Below are 17,005 nucleotides of genomic sequence, written 5' to 3'. Positions count from 1 at the left end.
CTGCTGGCTTGTTAAGTCTCTGGTTGCTTCCAAATCATTGGAAGGTCCTCAGTCCTTTGGTTAGAATGCTCCCATTAGCATAAGTTCATAGTTCAGAGGATTGAGCAGGAAAGATGTAAAATGGAGATATTTCCAGGGCCTTTTATAGCTTTTGGCAATTGAAGGGAAACCCATTGTTCTCACTGTGGAACATTACAGGTAACAAGATGGTGTTTGGAGTCACAAGGGCAAGTCACATATCCATGCATGTTGTCGCTCAGTCATAGCAGAAGCCATTACTGGTACTCTAGTTAGAAGTCCATCAGGTGTGGATGGGCGTCTTCCATGGTCCATTGTGAGTTAAGTGTTCCTTGATGAGCCATTTAACTTGTATAGTCCCTTCAAGACGTGCAGGATAAATACCTTATGAGTGTTACCACAGGAGCAAACATATCTGAAATATAGGTATACAGCCAATACTCATAACTTCAAATACAAAATGATACATGCATACAAATAGTATAATCATAATCAACAAATCAGAACCTTTCCATAAACACCTTACTTGACACACTTTGTATAAGATGTGTTGCAATTATATAACAGTGGTAGCAACAATGATCTACATCAGAGGTGGGCAAACTACGGCCCGCGGGCCACATCCCACCTCCTGTCCAGCTCTTGAGCTCCCGGCCGGGGAGGCTAGCCCCCGGACCCTCCCCCGCTGTTCCCCCTCCCTTGCAGCCTCACCTCACTGCGCTGCCAGCTCAATGTTCTGTGAGCTCCTGGGGCAGCGCAGCTGCAGAGCCCGGCCTGACCCCGTGCTCTGTGCTGCATGGCATGGCTGCCTGTCCTGGTGTAGCCGTGTCGCCAGCCACCGGTGCTCCAGGCAGCGCGGTAAGGGGGCAGGGAGCAGGGGAGGTTGGATAGAGGACAGGGGAGTTCAAGGTGGTGGTCAGGGGGCGGGGGTGTGGATGGGGTCAGAGCTGTCAGAGTGTGGGGACCAGGGGGTTGAATGGGGGCAGTCAGGAAGGAGATGGGGGGTTGGATGGGGCGGTGGGGGGCAGTCAGGGGCAAGGGTTCTGGGGGCAGTCAGGGGACAGGGAGTGTGGGGGTGGAGCAGTGGATGGGGCAGGGGTGCCGGGGGGGCTGTCAGGAAACAGGGGAGCTTGGATGGGGCAGGAGTCCCGGGGGGGGGGGGGGGGCATCCAGGGTTGAGAAGCAGGGTGAGGGAGCGGGGGCCGGGCCACACCTGGCTGATTGGGGAGGCACAGCCTCCCCTAACTGGCCCTCCATACAATTTCCGAAACCCGATATGGTCCTCAGGCCAAAAAGTTTGCCCACTCCTGATCTACATGGTCATATTTTAATTATATAATGTCACAGTCACCTCCTCTGTATGTCACGAGCAAACTTACAGCATATTTCAGTAACAACCATACAGAAAAATCTCATAACTTCATATACACTAATGATATACATATTTTGGCAGAAAAATGGGTTTCAGCAGATCATGACCTTTCATATGAAACCTTACATGGCGTGAATATGTGGGTTCCAGGGTGCTGCTTTGAGGTACAGAGTGCCACAGTAATTGGTCAACACTTCTGAAAATCAGGCCCATATATGTTAACCAACCCAAATCCCAAATCCAAATTACGTACATGCTTAACTTCAGTGTGCATAGACTTCAGTGGACCTATTCACAGCGCTTAAAGTTTCAGCACATACATAAATATTTGCAGACCAGGTGCCTGAAAGACCCAAATTTTATCTTCAGTCGCCACCTGCAAAAACCATAAAGGGCACAGCTTTTTTCCCACATTCTTTTTCTTGTTCAAAATATTTAGTAGTAGAAAGTGTGTTGTTTTACATGCCTCTCTTGAAAAAGAACCAGCAATTAGCTATGAGGATGTGACAACATGAATCAAAACACAGGTATTCTGGTTTCATTAGTGGCATTTTCCCTTAAGCTGAGTGGCAAAAACTTTGCAACAACTTAGAATGCAATATTATCACAAAAAATGAAACACTGAATTTTGCCTACTAGCCCTTCCACCTGAGGTTTTTTTAAAGAGAATGCTGTGGTGATGTGTATGCTGTTTATGCAGTCAAGTACCCAAAATGTAGGAAATTTCAAAATTAAAGTAGCCTGTGCAACCTTAATTCTTCCTCCTTGCGCTTATACATCATGATACAGTCTATAATTACATCATCACATACTTTTTCCCTCCATAGAATCCTGTTTTCATTCAGTGCACAGAATTGATGGTGTTCACTGACTGAGCTGCTTTTCAATATTTTGTTGTATCCTCATTCAGTGTGTAGCCTCAGGCTTTATTTACTGCACATTCTTTAAATCCTGTTGTGAATACAGAATTACTGATATTTTCATGGACTTTTAAAGGCATTTATTACTATAGTATCTGAGTGCTTCACAAGCATTAACTAATTTACCTTCTCAGTACACCTGTGAGATGAGGGGATGGTATAATCCCAATTTTACTGAGATACCTAGAGATTAAAATCAAAAGTATCCACTTTGGGTGCCCAACTTGACACCTAAGATCTGATTTTTCAGACTACTTCGCTTTATACAGCCCTTTATATATTCAAAGCACATCTCCCATTGACTTCACGTGCAGCTATAAATGCTCAATATTTCTGTATATCAATCCCCAGGGTCTCAGTTTGAGCATCCAAGAACACACAGTTAGTGAACATCTGTGAAAAGTTTGGATGAAGTGACTTGACTAGCAATCACATAAGAACTCTGCAGCAGAGGCATGGATAGAATCCAGTTCTCTAGGTCAACATTCATGCCTTAATCACGAGACCATCTTTTCTCTTCCTGCAATTCCTTGCCTCATTCACTGCACATCTTTCAACTTCTGCAACAAATGAGATAGGGGTATTACAGCCTCCTTCACTACATAACTCTGATTCATCCTGAGAACACAGTACATCCTGTACATTGAATGATGCAGGAATCCTGTGAAAGAGATAGTACATGATCAGGGAGTTAAAAACTGTATCATAGTGCATATGCACAAGGAGGCTGCATGGACAATCTTAATGATGGCATTTCTTAACTTCTGAATGGTTGAATTTGGAACCTCAGTGTTCCTTAAACATGTTTTTTTGTGTGTAATTTCCTAGGTTTTTAAAAAGAAAACTGAAAAAATAGAATTAATCATGTGGAACCATATTGATATCCACATGGTTCATCAGCAGGGTTGGAAACTTCTCCTTCGAGTGCTGTCCCTGTAGGTGCTCCACTCCAGGTGACGGTGCATCCTGGAGGTGTTGATCGGAGATCTTTGGTAGCAGTGCCTGGTTGGGATGCACGTGCTCAGCTGCTGTCTTGCGGCATCATTAGTCTGCCTGAGCATGCACGTCCCACACCCCCCTCAGTTCCTTCTCAACCGTCCTCGGCTGAAGACGGGACTCGGGACAGTTCTGATCCTCTTCCCTGGTCACTAAAGGAAATAAGTACAAAGACATAGAAATAGTTAGTTAGAAACATCCCAGTTATTTCCCTTCCTTTAGAATAGTTAATTAGTTTAAAAAAAAACCAAAAAACTTTATTCTTTTCCTCAAGTTTGTCTCCAGTTGAGACACTCTACCCAAGCATTCCTAGTGCAATAATGCCAGGGTCTTAAGGATTTAAGAAATGTGACTCCTGTCAGGAGCCTATGCCATGGTCTGCCGGACACTCACACTGTGTGAAGTGCCTCGGCGAGACACACGTCCCTGCCAAGTGTGTCCATTATACCAGCCTGAAAACCAGGGCCTCGTCATGACAGAGACCTGTGGCTGAAAATGCTCCTGATGGAGAAATCCCTACAGCTGCCTATGGAGACGGGCAATAGCAAACCCTCTCCCTCATGCTTCCCGGCCAGGTCGGAACTAGTTGGGAGCATGGCTTCACCCTCTCAGGCGAAGAGGCAGGAAGCCCAACTGTCTCCTTGCAGAGACTTTCAAAAGGGTAAAGGGTCTCCTGCAAGATCCTTACCCTCAGTGCTGACAGCGCCGAAGGCAGGCGCCTCCAACCATCCCAGCACCTCAGCCACAGCTCCCGCGGAACACAGAGGCAGGGACCCGATTTCCCATAGCAGGAAGGTCTCCTTGGCACCGGTCCCCTTGGCACCAAAAATAGATCTGGTGCCGACAGTGCATTCTGCCCTGGTGCCAACAAGAACGTTGGCACCGAGCCTGCCTATCATTCCAGAAGCAGGAGCAGACCTGCAGGGTGCCTACAAACAGCCCACGGTTTGTAGCCCGCGGTACCCACAAAAGCAAAGCGGAAGTCAATACGTGCTTCTGATCACATATCTCGCTCAGCTGGATCACAGCCCAGGGAGCAGCAGCAATTCTTAAATCAGGACCACATCTCAGTGGCCCCTAAGCCTGACTCTCCGCTCCTTGACACCAGTGCTCACTGTTTGACCAGCCGCTCTCCCCACCTGACCTGACTACCTTCACTGACAACGAGCCCAATATGCAGCAGCGGGCAGAGTTCTCCCAGCCTGCCTCTCCTCCACCAGAACCATTTATACCTCAGGACATGGCTCACAAGCACCAGCCTCAGTTTCCCTACTTCGTCCCCCTGTGGGTGGGACCTCACTTCTCTTATCCTATGCCTTGGCCTCAGTGGTACCCTTGGCCGGCTCTTCCTGCCACTCATCCTCGTGACTCTTCCACCAGACCACGAGCTTATTCTGTGCCTCTGTCTCCAGCTCCATCTTCATCTAGATCGCCTGAAGCCGCTCCCCTCCCCCCCCGAAGAGGTGAGCTATGAACCATACCCTGATTCACCGACTCCTAACTCTCCATCAGCTCCAGATGGAGCCCTCATGCCTCCGCCTCCACAAAATGTGGACAACTTTAAGAAATTCCAGGAACTTTTCAAAAGGGTGGCACTCAGCCAGGACATCCCTGTAGTGGAGGTCCAGGAGTCACAACACAGACTCCTCAAAATCCTCCAACCCTCTGTGCCTTCAAAGATCACGCTCCCCATAAATGAAGTGCTCCTAGAACCAGCTGGTACCCTCTGGCAGACCCCAGCCTCTATCCCACCAACTTGCAAAAAGGCTGAACGTAAATACTATGTTCCTGCTAAAGACTTCTTATTTTCTCATCCACAACCGAATTCTCTTGTAGTGGATACAGCGACACACAGGACAAAACAGCCACAATACCGACCCACCCTGCAAGACAAGGACCTCAAACTCCTTGACCTCTTGGGCTGCAAGGTTTATACCTCCTCCACTTTGCAATTCAGAATCACAAACTATTCAGCGCTATTTGCAAGTTACGACTTCGACAATTACAGTAAGCTCTTTGATTTTACCTCCTGTATCCCCGAGGACAGGAGAGCAGACTTTAAGTCAGTTCTTGTCATGGGCCAATTGGTGTCCAGGATGGCCCTAGAAGCATCTGTGGACATGGCAGACACAGCAGCTCGCACTACCGCAACTGCAGTGGTTATGTGCAGATCTTCCTGGCTGTCTGCATCCGGTATCCCCAAAGACCTGCAGACCAAAGTGGAGGACCTACCTTTTGATAAAGATAAGCTTTTTTCCAAAAGGCAGACGAAGTCCTTCACACTATGAAAGACTCTAGAGCAACCCTGTGCACACTGGGCATATACTCGTCCCTCCCCAGGAGACAACGGTATCAACCTTATCAGAGGCCACACACACAACAATATCACCGGCCCCAGCCCAGACCATATGATATAGCCAGGAATCATGCTAAACCTCCTAGGTGCAGACAAAACCAGGCTCAACCAGCTACCTCCCACCCATCAGGAAACAAACAGCAATTTTGAAGTGTTGGTTGAGGGTTTGAGCGACCACCCCTTGACTCCACTGCTTATTTGCCCATTTGGCCACCACCTCGAGGTTTTCCACCATGCTTGGCAGCTGGTCACACAGGACCGTTGGGTCCTGGAAATAGTTCAGTCAGATTACTCCATCCCTTTTCTATGCTACCCGCCCATCCTTCCCCCTACCCCGTCCCTCTTCAGGGACCGCTCTCGCGAGCACCTACTTCGCATAGAAGTGGCTCATCTTCTACAGATAGGTGCAATGGAACCTATGCCGACACAACATTGAGGAAAAGGGTTCTACTCCCACTACTTTCTGACCCAAAAGAAGGGCGGGGGATGAAGACCTATACTAGACCTATGCCGACTGAAGAAATTTGTACGTGTCCAGAAATTCAAGATGGTCACATGGGCCCAATAATACCCACGCTAGAACAAGGGGACTGGTTCACAGCCCTTGACCTACAGGACACCTATTTTCACATATCCATTCATCCAGCACACAGATGCTTCCTGCGATTCACACTCGGACACAACCATTTCCAGTACAGGGTATTCCCACTGGGACTCTCCACAGCACCGAGGGTATTCTCCAAGACCCTAGCCATAGTTGTGGCCCACCTCTGCAGGCACGGGATTATACTTTCCTCCTACCTAGACTACTGCCTCATCAAAGGCAGCTCATACGAGACATTACAAGCTACCCCTTTCGCCATCTCCCTCTTCCACAGTTTATATCTACAAATAAACTTTCAAAAATCCACCCTAACATCCACACAGCAGATCAAATTCATCGGAGCTCACCTGGACTCAATTCAAACCAGAGCCTCGCTCCCACACAACAGATTCCTAGCTATTACACATCTCATACACATGCTTTCCGTTCACCCCAGGATACAAGCAAGTATTTGCCTACAGCTTCTTGGCCACATGGCAGCCACCACCTTCGTGGTCAAGTATGCCAGGCTGCACATGAGATGTCTTCAGGGTTAGCTAAACTCCAACTACAAACCCAGCAGACACACCTTCTGCATGATGCTAACTCTTCCAGCGAACGTATTAGCCTCCCTACAATGGTGGACAAAATCAGACAACCTATGCATGGGCGTTCCCTTCCAGCAACGCTCCCCGACACTCATGCTCACCACGGACACTTCCCTGATGGGTTGGGGAGCGTACCTGGGGGGACACAGGGCACAGGGCCGTTGGTCCCTGTCAGAGACGCGTCTGCACATACATCTCCTAGAGCTCAGAGCAGTCACACATGCTTGTCTTCACTTCCTCCCCCTTGTAAAGAACAAATCCATCCGGGTCCTAATGGACAATATAGCATGTATGTTTTACATCAACAGACAGCGGGGAGCACGATCGCGCTCCCTATGTATGGAGGCCATCCGGTTAGGTATTGGTGCATACAACACCACATAGAAAATACCGCTTCATACCTACCCGACTGTCACAACACTACTGCCAACACACTCAGCAGACACTTCTCCGAGGAACATGAATGGGAATTACATCCCATGATATTACGACAGCTCTTCTCCCGCTGTGGCACCCAGTCGATAGACCTCTTTGCCACAACCCAGAATCGCAAATGTCACCTACTTTGCTCCAGAGTGGGACTTGGTACTGCATCTCTAGGAGACATGTTCCTCATCCTGTGGAACAACTCACTTGTGTACGCTTTTCCACTGATCCCTCTGATACACATGGTTCTCTGCAAGATCAGAAACAACAAGGCCCAGGTCATACTTATTGCCCTGGCTTGGCCCAGACAGACGTGGTACCCTTACGTGCTATGCATGTGCATCCGTCCTGCAAGGACTCTCCCCAACAGACCAGATCTGCCGTCTCAGGACAAGGGCCAACTTCTTCATCCACAGCTCCAGAAACTTCATCTGATGGCATGGTTCCTTCATGGTTCCAAACCCACGAACTAGCCTGTTCTGAGCAGGTCCCGTATGTCCTCCTGCACAGTAGAAGAGACTCCACTTGTAAGACTTACCTGCAAAAGCGGAAATGCTTCTCTGTCTGGTGCTCCCATAAACGCTTGACGTTCCATGCCATGACCCTCCTTAACATCCTAGACTACCTTTTGAAACTAAAACATAACCGGCTCTTGCTCAGCTCCATGAGAGTACACCTCGCGGCCCTTACCACCTTCCGTGACTTACTGGACGGATATTCACTTTTTGCCCACCCCACAATAAAACGCCTTCTCACGGGCCTGCAGAATCTCTACCCTGAGATTCAGCCACCGGCAGCCACCTGGAATCTCAACCTAGTTCTTTGTGGTCTTCGAGCCCTTAGCTGGTCTTCGAGCCCTTCGTGGTCTTCGATATCTATGAAGATAGCTTTCCTAGTTGCCGTAACGTCATCAAGAAGAGTAGGGAAATAATTGCCTGATGGCCTACCCTCCCTACACAACCTTCTCTAAAGATAAGGTTGCCTTGCGATCCCACCCTAAATTTCTCCCTAAGGTGGTGTCTACCTTCCATCTTAATCAACCAATATAATTACCTGCATTCTATCCCAAACCTGATAAGGCTCCACAAGAAGTGGCACTACATACCCTCGACGTCAGACGGGCAATCGCCTTTTATCTAGACGGGACTAAAATATTTCGTAAATCCCCTCAGCTATTTGTCTCCACTACCGACAGATCGAATGGGTGGCCATCTCTAAGCAACGACCTTCCAAGTGGATCTCTGACTGCATCAGATCCTGTTATCGAACTCAGAATGCCCAACCACCTGAGGGCATCAGAACTCATTCTACTCGGGCAATGTCAACATCCGTTGCCTTCCTCCATAACGTACCTATTACTGACATCTGCCAAGTGGCCACATGGACATCTGACCACACATTTGCCAAACATTATGCTATCACACAGGATACCACGGCAGATACCATAGTAGGCCACACAGTACTGTCTACAGTTGTCACTGCTGCAACTCCAAAGTCCCACCAACCAACTGCTTCACATTCACCTGGAGTGGAGCATCCACAGGGACAGCACTCAAAGAAGAAGAAGAGAAGGTTACTCACCTTGCAGTAACTGAGGTTCTTTGAGATGTGTGTCCCTGTGGGTGTTCCACTACCCACCCTCCTCCCCTCTACTTTGGAGTACTATTCTGATATCTCTACGGTAGAGAAGGAACTGAGGGGGGTGCGGGACGTGCGTGCTCAGGCAGACTCTAATGATGCCGTGAGACAGCAGCTGAGCACGTGCGTCCCGACCAGGCACTGCTACCGAAGATCTCCAATCAACGGCGCCAGGATGCACTGTCACCTGGAGTGGAACACCCAGAGGGACACACATCTCGAAGAACCTCAGTTCTGCAAGGTGAGTAACCTTCTCTTTAGATCCACACAGAGGTGAAAGTAAGCCAGTACGGGCTGGTACGCCGTACCAGTAAGTAAGTGGCTCCCGGTATGGGCCGGTACATGGCCTTCATTAAAGTGCTGCCACGGCACTTTAAGCACCATACTGGCAGGGCCTCTGATGAGAGGGGAAGGGGCAGCTGCCCTGGGGCCCAGCAATTTAAAAGAGCCCGGGGCTCCTGGCGGCGGCCGGAGCCCCAGGCCCTTTAAATCACCGCTGGAGCCCCAGGTGGCATGGGTCTAGCAGTTGCTGAAGAGCTGGCTGGGGGAATCTGGCCCCAGCCCCACCCCTTCTGCCCGAGGCCCCGCACCTTCCAGGGGCCCAGAGCCAACCCAGAAGTACTGGTAAGTCCTTTAAGTTACTTTCACCCCTGGATCCACAGCACAGATCTTCACTACTTGAGCTAGTATAGTAACTGGTGGTGGTAGTAGTAGCTGTAGTAGGTTGTGATCCTCTACGTGGACTAGCACTAGATGGGGATTAGATGCACACTTTGCCAATGGGTTCCACAGATATTTTCAGACAGCTGAGTAATGGTGAGACTCAGAAATCTTGGGTTCCATTCCAGGTTCTAAAGGGGAGTGCCCTCTAGTAGTCACAGACCCTTCTGCTCCTGTTCTCCCTAAGCCTGACCTTTTCTGCCCCATTCCCCTTATCCAGTCATCATTCCAGTCTGTTTTCTCAACTCCACAGCTCCTCATCTCAGTGTCCTCATCTAGCTAATCCCAGTCTCCAACTGTGGGTAACTTTTCCCTTTTCCAGTCTCCATGCCCACCCAGTTCTAACTTCTTGATCTGAGTTCCAGTTATCCCTTCTCCCTCACAGTCCATCTTCCTCCAAGTAATCTCCTTGCCAAATTTCAAGCTGTTGCTCCCAACCATGGAGGTGCCAAAGTTTTATACAAAACAGTTGTGTTAATTTGTTCAGCATGGGCCAAACAATGTATTTTCCCTATTTTCATTTGTGGAAATGGTTGGACCCTTTTTGCTGAAACTTAAAAAAAAATCATCAGCCTGAGGCAGAAACCTGGCATTGGAAACTTCAGCCCAAATGGTTCAAGTTTTGGCCAAGTTATGAGCAACTGAAAATAGTTTTATAATGGGAAGAGTTGGGCAACTTAAGAATAGTTCGTGCTGCTAGCTACCTGAAGAGCAGATTGTGCAAACATATACTTTTTGTTTTTGCAGTAAAAAAGGAATACTTTGAAAAAGCCTAAGATAGCTTGATCATTTGCTCACTTATTCTTTCATTTCTACTTTGTTTAATAAAGTTAGAGTTATTCCACTGTCTTAAAAAGACCCACTGAAGTATGTATAAAAATTCTCTTTTTTCAGTAAAATGTTATGGAAAGTAATTATTGCCTGTATGCATTAGCTGTCTTTTAAACCTCGGTATCTTGACAAAAGAGCCTATGCTGTATTTTATTAACAAGGCTATTTTAAAAAAATAGAATTGGAGAAGGGAAGTATCAGAAACAACAACAAAAAATTGTATTGGAGAAGGTAGGCATATGGACACTTGGAGCCTAAAATAGTCAAATCAGTGTACATAAATTTTATTTTAACTTGTTCCCATTGTAAAATTTCCTGGGTTAAAACAACTGAAATCAGAGTGCGTTAGAATAATTTGATGATTTGCCATAAATATTAGTAATTGTATTCTGTCATTTTTTATTTTGTGTTCTGTTGTTAAAAGATTTAATTATGTTTGTAATCGTTAGTGAACATTTTGAAGACAGACTTGAATGTTTTTTGGTATCACTTATTTTGATATTTTAAATCCAGTGACCAACCGTGCTGGGTTATAGCCTCTGGAAAAAAGTTGTTGTCAGCTGATATCTTACACACACACCCCCTCCACCAAGACCTAGAGTTCTTAAAATTCAATTATATGAGTAAAAAAATTATAGTTTTATGGTTTCTAGATTAAAAGCCTATTGTTGACATAAATGTTAGTAAACCAGAATTCTTCTGCTAGTTGCTCACATTATGTTTGTGCTCATAGGCCTGGTCTACACTAGAAAATTAGGTTGGTTTAACTACATTAGGGTGTGAATAATCCACGCTAATTAGCAGCATAGTTAAACCTACCTAAATCCCCATGTAGACAGCGCAAGCTACTGCCTCTTGGGGAGGCGGGTTCCCTATGCCAGTGGGAGAATCCCTCCCATTGGTGTCGGTGGTGTCTACAGAGCCACTTCAGCAGCGCCGTTGCAGCGGCTCAGCCTCTTTAATGTAGACAAGCTCAGTTAATCAGGAAATTAACAGCCAGAGTCTGAAAGGAAATATTAAGAAAACAAGCCATCTGTTGAAGAAATTAGTAACAGGAATGTATACATTATATTGGGTTACGTTATATTGAGTGCTTTATTTTTGTTCAAATCATGTTACTTTGTGAAAACAGCTGTGTTTTTTGGATTACCTTTCATGGGTGTCTGGTGTAAACATGTGCAACTCAATTAAAATCAGTGAAATTGTACTTCCTTATACCAAGGCTGAATTTGGCCCATTGTCTTTTGTTGACTTTCTATTTTAAATGATAGTTACACTTATTTACTGGTACTTTGTATAAACAAACAAAAATAAGGTGTAATGACCTTACTAGCTCAATTGCAGCTCAGTGCTAAGGAATCGTTTGGAGCATGCATAAAGGTATTCAGAGGCACAGTTAAAACTAGGGCAAGTTTCCTGATCTGTGTCATTCTGCACTGCAAGTTTGTCTTTTAGAAAGTACCTGGACTCTGACGCAGGCATTTACAAGCGGGGAAGTGTAAATTATGTAAGAACATATGGAGACGCAGCCAGCGGTATCAAAATTTCAGCTACTCCATCTTTATGTAAGCTTGAAGACTGACGTCTGTCTAATAAGATTTTTCTCTAAAAGTTATGGGGATTTTTTCCTTGTTTGTTATATATTAATTGCAGAAGTAAAGAAAAGATCAAGTGGTAAACTTAAGCATTAAAATGTGTTTTTAGATGAGTTTTTTTTTTAACTTCAGTGTGTGTTTTTAAATGATGCATTACCAAGTCTTTTTTTGTTTGTTTGTTTGTTTGTTTTTAGCTTATTTGCACTAATCTTGATGAACTCAGGGAATTAATCACAAAAATCGAGAATGAACTCAAAGATCTGGAGAACATTAGAAAGAAATCGGTATGTGATGTTCAAAAACTTTCTTTTGTATGGGTATAAAATTGTTCCAGTTATTTTCTGGAGCCTGTCAATTGTTAGAATGTGTGTCTTACGAGTAGCTGTATGGAAGCCTCTGGAGTTAACTAGCTAGAAAGATTTTATTTTTTATTTCCATCATATCTTTATATTAGTGTTCAGTTCACAATTACTGTCAAGAATCAGTGAAATTAATAAGTATATAGCAATCTAAATATTTTTTCATGGTTTTAATTCAGTAAAGCTTGGGCAGGGCAATAGTACCTTAGACAGAGTAGGTTTATTTGTACTTATTCTGTGAGCACCTTTTCTTGGGGCCACATTCTCATACTACTTCAGCGTATGGAATCCTCACATATTTGTGGTCATGCTTAGATTTCCAGCCACATACATGGTTACACAGGGCCCTGTGATGTAGCCACATAATGTCTATGCTGATGTCTGACTCCTCCTCTTCCACAAATGTGTAGTCAGATTCAGCTTAGCCTGACTTTTGTATTTATAGTCAGCTGCTGAAGTGTTCATTCATGGGAGGCAACGCATCACGATCATTCCATCTGGCCTTGGAGTGGGGATTGAGGGACAGATTCATACCTAGCGGACATTGGGCCACATAACCCAAGACGCTGTTGCCAAGAAGCCAAAATCAGACCCATTGGACCAAAGAATCCAGCAGATATTGGGTGCGGTGGCAAAGAGGGAGAGTCTCCCACCAAGATGAATGTTTTTAAAAGCATAAGTGGTGGAACCCATTTGTTTTCTTGACTCTCTGGCTCAAACCCCTTCTACTATTGAACTCTGTTCTCCTTTCCGTCTCTTGATAAAAGTTTCATCTATGGCAGCTGTGATCGATAGAGTTCTTAAAAATGCCACGGAAATGCCTAACAATTTTAAATGACTTTGTCTCTGTATTTTAGAAGGAAAATTAGGCTATTCAGCCTATATTACTTTAGGTGCTTGAAGACATATGTTCAGGTCCCCTTAGGTTATTGATACAACAAATGTTCTATTTGCAAAAAAAAAGAAAAAAAGTGGATTTGGTAGGTTTAGAAAAATGGAAGAGGTATTAAATGTTAACCTGGACTATGAAAAATAGAGACTTTACTTTAAAAACTCAGAATGATGCCTAGAACAACACTCAAAGCTGAGTTATGGACCCCATTTGAAATTATTTTGCAGCTGCAGGACTGCAGCTTGGTTTCAAGACTAATAATGCGAGAGAGGTTTACCAGAATGGCAGAGATTAGTAATATAGAAGTAATATCTATGTACAGCAGTACAGATTAATAGCTATATGTGTATTCTGCTGATGTTCCTCCTATAATGGATTATCTAATAACAGCAAGGCTTTTAGAAGGGTATGTAAATATCTAAATTTTTCATAATTGCTCATTAAGCTGAAATGTAACAATGCCTTTATATATGCTCGGTTCTGGTCGCCCTGTCTCTAAAAGAATATAGCATAAATCCTGGGGAGTACTGATACAAATAATGCACAGAGTCAGGAAAAGACTTCCATGTAAAGCTTTCTGAGGGAGGGACCATCACATTCCATATGTTTGTAAAGGTCTGCCATAATGAGGACCTGATCCGGTTGGTCTCTAGGGACTACAGCAATGTAAATGTTACATAAAAATAAAATAAAAATTTAAGAACATGAAAAGACTGGGACTGCATTTAGTTTCATTTAAAGAGGAGATTTCTAAACGGGGAATTAATAAACAATAGCGGAAATGATACAAAATAATGCGATAGAAAAGGTAAATCATATGCTCTGTTTACTCTTTTTCATTATGCGAGAACAAAAAGATATTCAGTGAAATCATAAGGCAACAAATTTAAAACTGATAAAAGGAAGTAATTCTTTACAACACATGATTAACCTGTGGAGTTTATTGCCAGGAGATGTCATTGCAACTAAGAGTTTAGGAGGCATCAAATAGATTTATGTTGCTAATAAGACCGGCACAGTTGTAACATCCACAGTTAAATTAGATAAGAAATTTAAAAAATAGAATTGATATAAATTTTAATTCTTCAGGGAATGGGCCAGTCTCTGTCTGACAGAAGTTAAGGGATTATCCACATGGAAACTTAGTGAGTGGCAAGCTGGAGTGTAAATCTACAGCACACTGGCCTGCTATTCACTAACTGGCCTTGTGAACCCTGTTACCATGCACTAAAAGTTCTGTAGTGCGTAGGTCAAAGTGTACTATTGGACTTCTAATATGCAGTAGCAGAATCTACAGAGCCAGTTATTGCATGGCAGGCTAGTGCCACTAAGTCTTCCTGTGGATAAACCCTAAGAATAACATTCCCTTTTTGGGAGGCAATTCCATAAGTGTTTGCCATGAGGTTTCTTGCAACTTCCTCTGAAACATCTAGTTTTCTCAGAGACAGCACACTGCACTAGCTGAACCATTGTCTGATATGGTATGTCAGTTCCTATGTTATATTGCGTGTTATCACGTCTTGATAGTTTAGACCAAACTCTTTTAATTTGTTGCCCCAAAAAAGTTCAGTAGCTTTTTATATCTGATGGTCTGGGCTGAGCTGTACTCTTCTTGAGGCCTGTTTTGTTTTTGCCTCTCTCTGTGTGGCAGTCCAAAGAGTGACACTGAAACTCTTCTTGCAGGATCATTGGAAGAAGCTGAATTATCAGAGGCCTTTTTTTGGAGTTATGACCCCTTTGAAGCAACTGGAATTTCTCTCTCCTTCATGACATTCCCCCTGCTGATCCCCACTGTAGGAGTTTTTTTCCTGCCACAGAGAAACATTGCTGGGGGGAGGATGTATGTCCCTCAAACCCATTGTTTTAAAACAGTGTATAAAATCTCCTACCCACAAGTCATCCCTCAGTTTCTCTACACTAATCTGTTCTGTCATGTAATATAACTCTCTCCCTGTGTAGTTGTTGTATTAAATTTAGTTAGATTTTTCTTATCTTACTCTGTTAAAACTTGGTCACTGCTACAGCGTGTTGCGTAGTCCATAGTTGTGCAGGTTACTGCTTTTTGTAAATATTAGGATTTTGTCTACTCACTTCTTTTTGGTTGTAATCAATGCTGCTTGTAGGCACACAACTATGAAATTCTGGTCTGTCAATAAAGATGCACGCAAAGGTGATAGGCCTGCTATTTGAAGGGAAGAAAAGGTGTATCAGAAGGGCCAATTCCATCAGTTGCTTTTCCTCCTTAGGTGGATTCCAGTCTTACGAAGGATCTAGGGCTAGTGAGCTGGAAAAGATAAGGGCTATTGGAGGCATAAACGATCTTTTTGATTGGTCTCAGGGCCATCAGGTTTTTGTAATGCTGGCTAAAATGCTAGTATGAAGATTTACCAGAGGACTTTGGTAGCCTTACCCTTATTCTTCCATTTAGGGACCATCTGTCCTCATTTTTGCCAGATTTGGAAATGTTTCTTAGGACCAGAGAGTTCTTGAGTTTATCTGATGATGGGAGGAGCACACCCTCTAGTTCAAAACCAGCTTCCTCATATCTTAAGAGATGTTTTTCATGAGAGACTGTTATCAGAAGAAGTTAACTTCTTAGAAACTGCAGAATTGATGCCAGAGCCTAACTAGGCCAGGGATTTTTATTCCTGATATTTAGTCATTCCAGACTTCTTTCTTCATATTTACATACTTCATACATACATCAATACATTCATACATCTTCCCTCTCCTTGCTGCTTGGGTGCTAGTGACAGGAGCATTCAGAACACAGGAGAGACAGTACTCCTACTCTCAATACTCCTAGTAACTGACCCCCTGTCAGCACTTAGGAACTGTAAGGAGATGGAGCATGCTCAGTGCAGAGTAAATCTTCAGAGAATTTAGTTGCTAAGCTAGCATACTTCTGAGCACATGCAAACTACAGTTTTTAGAGTCTTGTAGTTTGGTCAAATTTGGGTGGATTTTCACAGGAATAGCAAATAAGCACATCCTTGATACTAAGGTAACTGTGCTGCCAAGTTTCAAGTCCCTGCTCAAAAACATGGAGGTGCCAGAGCCTCTTAATTAAACAGTTGTAAGATTTCTTTAACATAGGAAAAACAGCATATTTTACTCAGATGTCATTTTCTGAAATGGCTAAACAGTTTTATCTGAAATTTCCAAGACAGTTCAGCCTGAGTTAGACTTGTGGCATGGAAAATTTCAGCCCTTATGCTTTTAAGTGTTACAAAATTATAAGCAACTGAAAATGGGTTTGTATAATGGAAAGTGTTAGGCAACCTTAATTTAGCTATCAGTGTTGCTATCACCAGCGCCTGCAATAATGAAAACAATGGACCTATTGAAAAAGTTTTTCACTCATTCTGTGTCTGGATGTATCAAGCAGCTTGATCCTAGATTCCCCTGTACAATTTAATATCTTTTGCTTTAGTCGTGGGTAATGTTCTTCCATCAAGAAAAACTGTGCAGAAGAAGATCAATCTCCTGATTACTGCTAGATTTGTAGCACCCTAATGGCATAGATCATTGGTGTCCAACATGTGGCCTTTGAGGATGACCTGTTAGGAAGAAAATGTGTATTTGATTATGAATTGCAAATGAGCTACTCCGTTCATTTTTAAACTGGAGTTGAATCAGCCCCATCGCTGCATCCTGCCAAATTGCTGCGCACCACTTTCCTTGCTGCCCC

General features: G+C 44.3%; 1 protein-coding gene across 1 annotated transcript in view; it reads left to right on the top strand.

Annotated features, from left to right (window-relative positions):
• BRD10 (bromodomain containing 10) overlaps positions 1 to 17,005 on the top strand; it is a 108,181-nt gene that overhangs the window by 67,370 nt on the left and 23,806 nt on the right. The window contains exon 5 of the mRNA XM_074953329.1: positions 12,258 to 12,347. Within this exon, the coding sequence (XP_074809430.1) occupies positions 12,258 to 12,347 (90 nt within the window). The remainder of the gene's footprint in view (positions 1 to 12,257; positions 12,348 to 17,005) is intronic.

This window comes from Natator depressus, chromosome 5 (genome assembly GCF_965152275.1).
Source record: "Natator depressus isolate rNatDep1 chromosome 5, rNatDep2.hap1, whole genome shotgun sequence".
Classification (NCBI taxonomy): domain Eukaryota; kingdom Metazoa; phylum Chordata; order Testudines; family Cheloniidae; genus Natator; species Natator depressus.
The sequence above is the reverse complement of the archived record's forward strand: the minus strand, read 5'-3'. Positions and strand labels throughout refer to the sequence as shown.